Raw genomic sequence first — 12,325 nt, 5'->3', positions numbered from 1 at the left:
CCTCCCCAAAAAAACATTCAAAGCCCTTATTTTATTGGCATCTGGTAGAAAGGATCAAGAAATAAGTTACACAATGAATAAGTTATTTATTTCATTAAATAGACCATAAAACAATATTACAATTTGCAGCCTTTCAAGGGCCTGAATCCATGTTGAACCTTTATAAGAACTTCATGAAGTCGGTGTAACAAAGGTTGTAAACGTGAGTCTGAACTTCAACAGTGTAAACGTAACTGGATTTCATCCACAAATCTCTGTAAAAATAAATCCAACACGGGCAGTTACCATGCCAACTGAACCAATGCTGACAAAAAATGTACATGTGGGAATAATTATCATAAATGTGAAATCTGATTCGAGCTAAGTAGGCCTCCTTTGTCTGGAAAAATTAAATAATAGGCGGAAGACCTAAAGGGAATTAGGATATATTTAAAAAAAAACTAAGTGAAGCGATTCCTTGATTATATTTCATTTGAACTTTAGGTGTGGGTTTATGTATTCAGATGTCTAATTATGTCTTTTAATATAATGTGTTCTGGTTGGAATGTGTGCGACAAAAATTAAAAGTCGGATTGTTTCATCTTAAGATCTGTTGAAAATTTGAAATGGGCAAATTGATCAAATCAAAACGTGAAAATAATGAAAGAAAACACTTAAAGGTCTCTTCTGATAATAGGATGTGTTCACCAAACATACCCTTCACTGTCACACTTAGCATCAGTCCAAATGTTTAAAATGATCTGAAAATATTACATCTGTGAGTATAAAACAACAACTTGTGCAATCAGAACAAAGGCACAAGCCTCGCTTGTACCTTTGATTATGTGCTCTCTTTTAAGGAAAACAGTATTGGTTCAGGCTGGTGGATGGTTTTAGTGACATTAGCACAACTTTGAAATAAGCACTACTCAGTAATTACACATAAAAAAAAACCTGCAGGACAAGTATATCTCAATAAACTAGAATATCAGTTTAGAAAAGGTAATCAACCGTCATTACACATAGTGATATATTTGAAATGTTTTCTTTTTATTATTTTGATCATTCTGGCTTAGTTAATTAAAACCTCTAATTACGAACAGAAACAAACATGAAATATATCAATATGTGGGTAGTAACTACGAGTTTTGTTCATTTAAACTAAACTAACTAAAAAAACAACAAAAAAACAGGATGACTTTGTAATTAATTGAGAAATACTTCTCAGTGAAAAATGTGAAATGAGGTAAGTGTGTTTCCTCCACTGCTAAAGAAATACTGAGTGCCGTACTTTATTGTTGTAGGGTTGAACAGTAAAAATGTCTCTTAAAAATACTGACCGGTAGGAAATTCAGTCAAAAACAAATCACAGTGAAACCACACATAATAAAACCACACAAAATAAAATAAACGAGCGACATACGTACAGCAGTGTGTCATGTACACAACAATGTGGCTTAGGCATAGGTCAGTGCTGGTATCAAGGTATAGCTTGGTTTAAAACCGTTAACGCTAGAAGTTCCTGTCGCACCGTTCCTGTGGCTTATCAGGGTGTTGTGGCTGATGTTTGACGAAGAAGGCGATACTCATTAAATGAAGTATTTCTCTTCATTTAATGAGAATGGAGAGAAATACTGGACGGGTCATGTTCTCCTGCTGCTTGTTGACATGCACGACCAGTCGGCTGACTTTTTCTTTTTTTTTTCTCATTTTCAATTCAAACACTGCTTTTTAAATTAGGTAGGTTTACACTGAATTACACCTAACTGGTATTCTTGGCTGTTATTTTCCACATCACACCTTGATTGTAACATTTTGCAAATCAGTATTTTTTTAAAGTGTATTCACAGCACACAATCAGTTTAACAGACTCCAAGTGTTACTCTATAAAGAATGTCAAAAACGTATTATACTCTCCATAAGAAGCTCTTAAAACCTTTTTTTTTTCTTATTAATACCATGACACTGTTTTATTTTTTGTCTTTAACTAAAAATTATGCCATAAGACAGTTTTACTGGCCCATGCCTAATGTCAGTCACTTGCTTTGCATTACTCGTTGGAAGGATGTCTATCTTTTCTGCCACACACATCCCGTCCTGTTGGGCTCGCTCAGGAGCCTTCCCCGCCTCTCGGCGTGAGCGTGCCGCCCCGGCGGCAGCAGGATGTAGTGTGTGGCGCTGGCCTGTTTGCCGTCCTTCAAAATGGGAACGATGCAGGGAGAAAACTGTGCCTCCGGCAGGGCCCTTTCACTCTGCTGCCTCTGTACGGTCTTGCTCACATAATTTGGATTAGCAGCGAAACTCTGCGTGACGGGCATCACGCCGTTGATGTAAATCGGGAGGCTTTTGGGGCTCGGGGTGCGCGGCGGGCAGGGCGGCACCAAGGGGACGCGTGGGGGAACCTTGGGGGGCTTTTCGTCGTCGTTGTCGCTCGCTGGTTTTGAGGAAGCAGAGGGTTTGGGCGGGATGGGGATGCGAGGAGGAATTCGAGGTTTTTCAGGGAGGACGGGCAGACAACTCATATGGGCATCAGAAGGAAGACCTGAACAGGAAAATCGGTTTCTGGAGGATGGCTGGGCTTGGTCTGACAGTTTGCCTCCAACAGAAGACACCTCGTGCTGGTTGTCTCTTTTCTCGTGAGCAAATTGATCAAAGTTTGCTGCAATTCTGCTTCCTCTGCCCAGCGGTCTGTCCTCTCTGCTTGGCCAGGAGAAAACGATGGAGTCGGATCCAGCAGGCCTGATCCCCAGTGAGCCCCCCTGGTAGGCAAAATTCACCTGACCACAGTTTTTGTTGCTGGTTCTGGTTATCGCCTTTGAGCAGCTTTTGGGCAGGAGGCGCTGGCGGTCGCTGGTAAAGAATTCGACTTCACTGTCTGCAGCTTCATCTGACATAAAGTCCTCAGGGTCAGGCAAAGGAGGGAGGGGTTTGGCCTCTTTCTGGCGGCCTCTTCTCTGGGACGAAGGGACCACCTGGTCTCCCTCGCAGGGATGCGGAAAGTTACCCAACGTTAGCCGGTAAGCATCAGAGTAGAAAGCAGGAAACCGGGTGGCTGTGGAAGGAAAGAGACACAAAGCATTAAACCAAATTAAATCCCCAAACTGCCCTTTAACTAAGAACTTCTCTAGCTGATAGGAAGTGTCTGTTATCACTGTTTCTTCCTGCAGAGGAGAAAGAAAAAACATCTCGGGGGGAAGAAACATGGAAAAACAACCCACGGTGAAAACAGATAGTGGACAGGAAGCAATTGTGAAAACACCCGCCTAACGTATCGCCTTCTTCGTCAAACATCAGCCACAACACCCTGATTAACACAGGAACTGTCATTATCTGCAAAACGGGCCACAATCTTAACTAAGCTTCCCATAACCTTCTTTGTGGAAACATCCAACGTGTCCCAGACTGCCGGAGCAGCTGGTGACCCAGGAGCGATATCGTCACCTCCTGTTCCTACTCTGACATGAAACTGAGCTCCGTGATGCCCGACTCATTCACTCCTTCTGAGACGTTTAGTGGGACAATTAAGATTTAACTAAGGAATATAATCTCTGATGCTAATGAAAGAAAACAATACGTGAATTTAACATTAAACTGTTCCATTTCAACTGAACATATTTATTGTGAAGTAACAATTGCAAAGAATCTAATGTTAAGTTACAATAATCTATGCAAAAAAAAATGCACTTGTTGACTCATGTGGTTGAGAGTGTATAAAAGACTCACAATGAATATATCCCAATAATGTAAAAAAAAATTGGAGAAATTAATCTTTTAATTTGATTGTGTTTAAAGAGTGTGGGGGGAAAACATCCCACATAAAGAAAAAATTGATTTCAACAAATATCACCTTTGCTACATTTATTGGTTTCCCAAACAAAACATGTGAACACATGTAGGTGATATTCAGAGTGTGTCGGACAGCGACGTCCAAACATTTGCACTGTGGGATAAAATTGACAAGTTAAATGTACTAAGGGGGAAATCAAATTTTTATCCACAAAAAAGTAAAATAATGTTTAACATGAAATACTTTAATAAGACAAAGCAGGGAAAAATAAACTATTGTAGGTTTAGAAAAGGGTGTCAGACATTAACATTAATACTACTACTACTACTACTACTACTAATAATAATAATAATAATAATAATAATAGAAGGTATACCATTTCTTTTCTTTTCATTTTAAATGTATTTAATTTAGTACCAGCAACAAAAACGTGAACTTTCTTCAAAGAGCTTTGCTGCACTCAGTCTAACTTAGTGATCGCTGTGCCCAACTCTGTTTTTGAGTAAAAAAAAGTCAGGATCTCTACATGTTTGAATCTGTATGTTTGTATCTCTACCTAAAAACATGGCAAATAAATAAAAAAAAAAGTACAAAATGTTTCGATCTGCATTAACCTTGTTTGTTGGAGTTGTTAAGTTGCTAAGTTGTTCCAAAAAGCCCCCAAGCCACACTTTGTACACCCCTTTGGGAATTATGGATTAATAATTAGATATTCCTAGAACCTAGGACTTTTCAACTACAGTGGCATAAATATAATGCTAAACAGAAATCCATCTCTAAATCCCACAAAGGCTGTATTTTTATTCAGATTTTCAGTGTGAGGTGATGCTACTGCAAGAGAAGATTAGCTCACGTTGAGACTTTTCACACCAGGTGTTCCAGTAAAAGTGGCGAGCGCGGCAACCCGTGGCATCCTCCTCAGTTACTGTTCAACAAGTTAAAAATAAAAGTAATATCTGACTCACAGTTAAACTCCCTGGCCGTTTGTTGTTGCTGAAGCTCCGTCAGGTTGTGGTCTATGTCAGCGCTCAGGCCGAAGCACACTCTGCAAAGCAAAACAGCCTGAGCAACCCGTACAGATTCATGTGTGAGTGTGTGAGCAAGTCCTGCATGTAACCTGCTGTCAATCAGTTATTACGTGCTGAATACAACAAATATGCATGTAACAGAAAATGTGACGCTCGACATTACAGGTTAGGTGAATCCTTGAAACACGTTTTATGTTACTGTTTTACATTGCTTTCAGCCATGTTGCTTATTTCCTCTGTACAGCACTTACAGAGGAACCTGATTTAGGGTTTGAGGTTTTTGGGGGTCTTTCCAAACAAAGCACATAAGTATACCTCTTTTTAAAAAATTTTCTGTAATATTTAATCAACATTTGTTTACCCGTGCAGTTCTTGGTGGCCCCAGTAGTTACTTTGATTTCCATCCATCATGCGGCAGAAAGGATGTTCCTAATATTCAAAAAGGTCTGAAAGGCATTGATGCGAAGCTCCGACGCCAGTCAGCTCCATCAAACCCATCGCAGGTTCATTTTAGGCAGCAGCCGCAGCAACAAGCTGGTGGGAACACACACAGACACACTTGTTAGAGAACCTGAATAAAAAAAATATATATTCAGAAATAAAATAAACACTCTTTCATGTTTGGCTTGTGGGCATTATCTTTGCTTTGGTTTAAACAGGATTTACTGGTGTAAAAAGGCTCATAACAAAGCTACCTGAACTGGGTGTACAGTTCAGTCTTCCACCCTGAGCAACACGCCCGGCAATTAAAAGAGTCATCATCTTATCTGATTAAATACTTTAAGAGAAGTGGGAACATAAGATCATAATCATTAAAGCCTGTAGCAGTAAATAAGTAATGATTTGACTCGATGGCAGCTGTGCAGGAAGCTGCTTAAAACGAGGTAGCGCACAGCGCTGCGAAAGAGTTTTAAACCACGGGTTTTCTTTGAAATTTACCTTCTTGTAATATTTTAACGGTTTTACTCTATTTTTGCTGCCATTTTGTTTTTTTTCAAAATTTCTGTTGAGTCCGAATCATAACAGTACATATTTTTTAAGAAATATTACACAGGTTCAACTGAAAAACAGCACATGTTGGCAACTTTAATAGTTTGTTTTAGTTGTTTCAACACAGCAACGATTAAGTTAATATCTTAAACCAGTCAGTTTAAGTAACGACAACACAGTTAAACGTAATGTAAAAAAACTAAAAAGCTTAATTACGTTTAATAAGGAGTTCTATTTAATTTTCGTCAAATTACAGCCAGAAACATGAATTTATTGGTGTTGACTGATTGATTTTGTGTGATCAACACACCAGACAGGTTGAAGATAAAGAGTTTGAAGCAATGCTATGTCAGACAACAATCTCCTTAGCTTTAGACATTTCACAACAAACTGTTCAATCCATCATTTGACAACAGAACAAATACGGCATGACTGCAACATGGCCAGCTGGGAAACATATGGTAAATCTCTGGAGGAGCTGCAGAGATACACCGCTCAGCTGGTAGAATCTGTTGACAAGACAAATATTCATTCTGCTTGCCACAAATCTGGAACAGTGGCAAGGAGAGCGTCATTAGTGAATGAAAGAAAAAGTTGAATTTGTAGTTTGCCACAGTTTCTGTTTATTTTTAGTTCGTAGATGTGCAAAGCTGGCTTTTATTTGTTAAAAAAAAAAAAAAAAAAAAAACGACAGCCTTTTCCATCCTCTTTCCATGTACTTTCCAAGAAAAGCACATGGGAAGTTTGGTGTTATAAAGACAAAATTAAAAACTTTCTAAATGTGTGGAAATCCTTAGACGTCACGGCAAAAGGACACATTCAGGAATTTGTTGCGACATCAAACGTGAGTAAATCATGTTTATTTTCAGTGCTGCACGGAATGTGCTTGAAAAATTCGAAAAGCAGACATGCGTAGGAGAAAAAAAGAGCAAGCTGTTTGTTTTGTGTCAACTCCACACTTGGTTTATCTTACGTCAGAGACGTGCAGCTTAACACAGACACACACACACACACACACGCACACACACACGCGCGCACACACACACAAAAACTCAGAGAATGACAAAAAAAACTTTGAAAGCTTTGCAGGGATAATAGTGAACTATTCATCATGTCATGTTTAAAAAGATAACAGGAAAGTCTGGCTCTTTGTGCAGCACCGTAGATCTGCACGCACAAATACAGTCCCTCTTTTTTTTCTGGCACAAGACACATTAAAACATGCTGTACTTGTGACCAATTTTATGGAAATGTCTAAGAAAAAAAAACTGACAACAACCTCGTAAATGACTTCAGTCTACTGTAGCAGCTGCTGAACAGTATGTTTCGCTTTGTACTCCCAGGCTGTTGCACAACCTCGGGTCAGATGTGTGTGAGGGAGGCGGAGGCGGCTCTCCTCAGTCTCCTTCCTCTCTCCCTCTTTCTTTGACCATGAAACACGGCAGTATCCGCCCGCTCAACAGGGGCTAATTGTACAGCGTTCCTCTGATCCGGAACCACAAACACAAGCAAAGTACAGTGATAAAACAGAAAACTCGGTTTGATCCCAGGAAGACAACGGGTCTTATTTGGTTGTTTATCAAATCAGTTCAGGAAAAAGCGTCCAAATCAAAGTACTTTTAAAATGTTCATATCCCACCAGAAGTTATTTTCATATTAATGGAGATATCTGATCCCTCTCGATGTCAAAACATTGAGAATTTACACTCAATCAACTGCAGTAAAAGTAGCATTTCACATTAAAATGAAGCTATTAATTAATCCCACCTGACCAGAGGTCAACACCTTAGCCATCACATCGTCCTTTAAGTCTCACAGTCCCGCTTTGTTTCACGGCCCGTGTCAGACGTCCGAGGGCTGAAGTGGGAAGCAAACCATTCAAAGCACTCAAAGTTAACCCCACACAGACCAAACAAAACATTGGCTCATCTGTGTGTTTGAATATTAATATAATTTCCTAAACCAACCCGTCTGTGGCGTCATTTCCACCCGAGAGCCTCAGCGATGGAAGACGCTGAACAATTAGGAATTCTGTGGGCAATTACTCAGCATCCATGAATGGAAGCACTCTCAGCCGTGAATGGGCCTTTGTGCAACCCCGGCCCAGAGTCGGCCAAGCCTGAAAATACAAGTGAACTCTCCCATGAGGTTAGGACGAGAGATGCGCCATGGAGACGGGCCGGCGTGGCCGAAGCATGAGCCTGCGCCGCGCATGGTGAATGTGCGTGTTGGCACACGGCGAAGGACGAAGCGCAAGCTGGAGGAAGCAGTTTGTTTTAGGTCGCACAGGAGCTTGATGTGCTGTCCTTGGCGAGCACCAACCTCACATTTGTCAGGCTATTCACCGGTCAGACGGGTATGGATGAGCCTATTGTTGCAGTGTGTTTGCACAAATGATGTGCTTTAAATCCACAAATTCATCAGTGTGTAGCGAGAGCTTACCAACTAGCATGAAGTTTTCATAGCCACAACAATAACAAAAAAATAAAATTCTCTTTTGCAGCCTCACCCACAGCATCATGCTGCCACTGCCATGTTTCACCATGCGGATGGTGTGTCACAACACTGTAAAAAAAAAAAAAAAAAAAGTGTCTCTAATTTACGGTAAAATACCTTAGAATTTAACTGTGAATTATATGGTAAGATTCAGAATTGTACTATATTTATACGGTGAAATTCTGGTAACCACAGCTGACAGGATTTTAGAGACATTTTTATTTTACAGTGAATGTGCATTGTTGGTTTTCTGCCACATGCACAGTGATTTTGCCTGTGTTAACTTAAATAAATTTTTCATCTGACCAGAGCACCTTCATTGATAAAAATTTAAGAAAAATCAAATTTTTTTATTTTTTTTTTACCAAGAAAATCAGATTTAAAATTGACCATGAAAACACCTATTAAAAACTAGAGTTGGTTTTATCAAAGTTTAAATAAATAAATGTAGCAGACTCCCAAAATTATTCTCAACATCAAGTGTTTTGTAATAACATATAAGTTTAGGTCATATCCTGTAAAGGTTCCATGTCCAAACCAATCACCAAAACATAAGTTTTAACGTGATAATGGTTGGTACAATGCGTAGCAGAGGATTAATATTACTCTCACCACACACAGACCTCTAAATAAAACTAATATTCTGATCCATCTACTGCATATGACACCACTTTACTTTCAGTTTACACACACAAAAAATGTAGAAGGCTCAGCCCAAATGTGTCATCAGGTGCTAGAATGAATTCTGGAACCTGATTACCCATTGTAAATCATAAAAAGTGTGGACACGCCTATGAAGTCGTTCATAAAGTCATGTACGCAGAAAACAGGTCATAAAATGAGCGGCCCTGTTTTCCTTTTTAAAAAGATTTCATGAAGATCAGTCCAGTGAATATTACAATTTACCGCAAACGTGTATTAAACAATATACTATAGTTGTATAACTATTGTTATTAAATTGTGGTATCATACCAGTCAGTATAGGTAATTCAGGATTAATTATTTCTAAGGTAGACTGGATTAAATGAATTTATGTAGTTGGACAACAGTAAACCAGGAACAGTGCTGGTGGCCACCTACGCTCTGTTTTATTTATGCAGTTTGTTCAATAACCAGGCCAACAGCTATTAGCAATCCAGGCTAATTCAATGTGTTTTTCAGCAAATCGTACTTTGACACTGTGGCATAACGTTCGCTGAAGAAACTTCAATGGTCGGTAAAGTAAAAATCGCAAGAAGTGCAACAAACAAAACTATGCAGCCAGCCATCGTTTTACATTCAAGGCAGCCATGTTGGCTTTTGCAATGAGGGTTGGTGATAAAATTGTCTGTATATACCATATGTATATATTTTTTTACTAATAAGGACCTTTTATTTGTTTTTCTAACTTCAGGCATGGAAATTTAAGCCTGTCAGTCAATACAAAAAGCGTAATTTAACAAAGTCGGTCAACCAACCAGGTAGTACCAAAGGATAAGAATGTTTCTATAGTTAGGTAAGTAGGTATTTAGGTAGAGATTTTTTCTAAGAAACTTAACTTAAAAACATTTTTGAAAAACTTAATGTGTATCAGTGAGATAGAGTATGTGATTGTAATGTGACAAAATGTAAAACTGTATCTGAACAGTTTATATGAAAAGTTTTTCACATCTATATTACATAGTAAATGTATCATTATGGTTTTGCAAGGCATTTCGGGTCTCTTCAGCGCCCTCTGTCGGGCCCAAAGGGAATTGGTTGCCTTTCAAATCTGTCAGTAATCCAGTAGCGGGACAGCAGGACAGCTGAGAGTCCCTCTGGACAAATAACCTAATCTGTGTGGGTTAGTAGCGTTTTCGACCCATTAAAAAGAGCATAATTTAAACTTCAGTTTTAAATAAAGGCTCTAAATCCATTAAATCCATTTCTGAACAGAGGGTGTTTTCTAAATTAAATTCCTGTGAGCAAAGGGACTCCCTAAATTCACAGCGTAAACTAGTTCAAGAAGACAACGTGTTCTTTCATATTATACACAAGCCTGTGTAATTTCCAGTCACCCTTTTATTCACAACTTTAAGCCCCAGTTTATCAGCGGTAAAGCACTCGGCAAAAACTCAAAACTCTTACCAGAAATAAATCCCGACTATGTCTCCATGACGTAAACGCGTCTTGATCGGTCCTTGCTTCTCCAGGGCGTTCGGATTCAAAAGTGTAGCTGTGGTGAGCCGGAGTCCCATCAGAACCGAGCCATGTGCAACATCCTTCCTCTGTCAACAAGGCAGGGAGGTGAAACCGATTTGGTCAGAGTGACGCAGTTTTCCATAACTCCTTATAAATGGATCCAACACCCTGTGAGCGTTTCTGTAACTCCACCCATTGCTGCCTTAAAGGGAAAAAATCTCCCTGAACATGAAACATTCCACCATTCATAAAAAAAAAAACCAACAACAAAAAAACACCAGCTCAAAATTAAAAACATTTGCTCAGTGGGAATCTTTAAAAATGCCATATTTAAAATGGGTTTTCATTTATTCGTATTCAAAGAAGCATCTTGCTTAAGAACTTTATGCTTAATGCTTAAGATTTTTATGTTTAATTAATGGGACAGAGCAACACTGAGCAGCAGCACATAACTGTGAAGCACACAGTCAAGCTTTATTATTTGTGGATTTGTTTACAAATAAGAATTCACAAAAAATGCATTTTTATATACATTTTTTTGAACAATAGAAACTATTTTGTAAGACTGTTCATAATGACCGGTGTAGGTCTTCTGGGGGAAAGACTTTAACAGCTCTGCTCATCTGGAGAACAACATTTATTCCCAATCTAATTTGTAAAGTGACTCAATCTGTGTCTGATTGTTTTCAGAGTGCCTGTGTACATTCATTTTTAATTCTTGCAACAGATTGTCAACTGAATTTAGAGTAGACTTTGACTAGGCCATTCTAACACAAGAACATGCTTTGAACTAATCTTACATTGTAGCTGTGGCTGCTTGATTTTATTTGCAAACAGCAAATAAAATCCAGTCAAGTTCTTTCCAGGATTGCCCTGCTTGTAGCTCCATCCAGGCCTCCCATCAACTCTGACCAGAATTGAAATTTTACCTTCTTTTTTCTTTAACACAGTTCACGTTTTTTGTAGATTCTTGCCTTTGTCAAACTGTCCAACAATCAAACAGAACCCTAGCATCATCCGTCAGCTCATTCCCCTCTCTTCCTCCCAACAGCCGGCGGTTCTTCAGCAACTGAGCTGTCTGCTCACAGAAGAAGGTCAAAGGTTGTGCTCTGAAACCCACTCAGACATCTGAGGAGCCTGATTTTCTTCCTGCCTGCCTCCTCCGGCTTGTCAAACCCCAACCTTATAACGATCAGACCGCAGAGAACAGGCAAAGAGAGGGAGTGTGTTTCAAATCACTCATAATAACATAAAATCCTAGGCGTTTCGCTGGAAAAGGAAAAAAAAAAGGGAACTAGAGCGTGTCGTGCAGGAAGCGGTGGGTTGCAACAAAGAGCTGCAGCTAATTAGAGGCAAGAGTTTCATAAGCATTTCTCCTTGCAGATGTTGCATTCGTCAGAATTCGACAACTATGTGCGCGCAAGTGCTTTAAACATCATCTCAACGGATAGGAATTTTAACTATTTAAACCTGGATCTGTTGTAAATGAAGCATTTTTTACGTTTTACTAATGCACGTGTCTCATAAACAAAGCTGTCGTGTGTCACACTTTAGTTGTAGCGACCACTAACAGATTTGCCGGGGCTAAGAGCATTAGGAGTCAAAAGAATGTGAAACTCAAACAGAGGACAGGTTGACCGTGACTTTGAAAGCAGCACCAGGCATGTCTGCCTGCAGTCTGTGGTGCTGCTTCTAATTACTATTACATGTTTACGCACAGCTGGTTCCTCCATAAGAGAATTCCCTGTGTCACCATGTCAGCAGATCCACCCACACAGACATATTTACCACAGAAAACACATGTTAACACCTCCTCCCTTCCTCTCCTGTTCCACCTCGAGACATTGTTTATTTTCTGACCAGATGTAAAACTTCTTTCATCCTC

The 12,325-nt window shown here is 39.4% G+C and overlaps 1 protein-coding gene across 3 annotated transcripts; it reads right to left on the bottom strand.

Annotated features, from left to right (window-relative positions):
• Positions 1-66: 66 nt before the first annotated feature.
• errfi1b (ERBB receptor feedback inhibitor 1b) lies at positions 67-10,588 on the bottom strand. Of its 3 annotated transcripts, none has more exons than XM_017305943.1 (4): positions 10,387-10,588; positions 5,156-5,328; positions 4,732-4,811; positions 67-3,031 (listed from the first exon to the last, which is right to left on the bottom strand). In XM_017305943.1, the coding sequence occupies exons 2-4, from the start codon at positions 5,203-5,205 to the stop codon at positions 2,049-2,051; spliced, it is 1,113 nt and encodes a 370-aa protein (XP_017161432.1). In that variant the 5' UTR covers positions 5,206-5,328; positions 10,387-10,588; the 3' UTR covers positions 67-2,048. The 3 variants fall into 3 exon arrangements, with proteins under 3 accessions (XP_017161432.1, XP_017161433.1, XP_017161434.1); XM_017305944.1 differs by lacking the exon at positions 10,387-10,588 and adding an exon at positions 7,552-7,725; XM_017305945.1 differs by lacking the exon at positions 10,387-10,588 and adding an exon at positions 5,490-5,510.
• Between the last annotated feature and the right edge of the window lie 1,737 nt (positions 10,589-12,325).

The sequence above is a fragment of the Poecilia reticulata genome, linkage group LG7, assembly GCF_000633615.1.
Source record: "Poecilia reticulata strain Guanapo linkage group LG7, Guppy_female_1.0+MT, whole genome shotgun sequence".
In the NCBI taxonomy this organism is placed as follows: Eukaryota; Metazoa; Chordata; class Actinopteri; order Cyprinodontiformes; family Poeciliidae; genus Poecilia; species Poecilia reticulata.
This window is presented reverse-complemented; position numbering and strand designations above follow the sequence as displayed.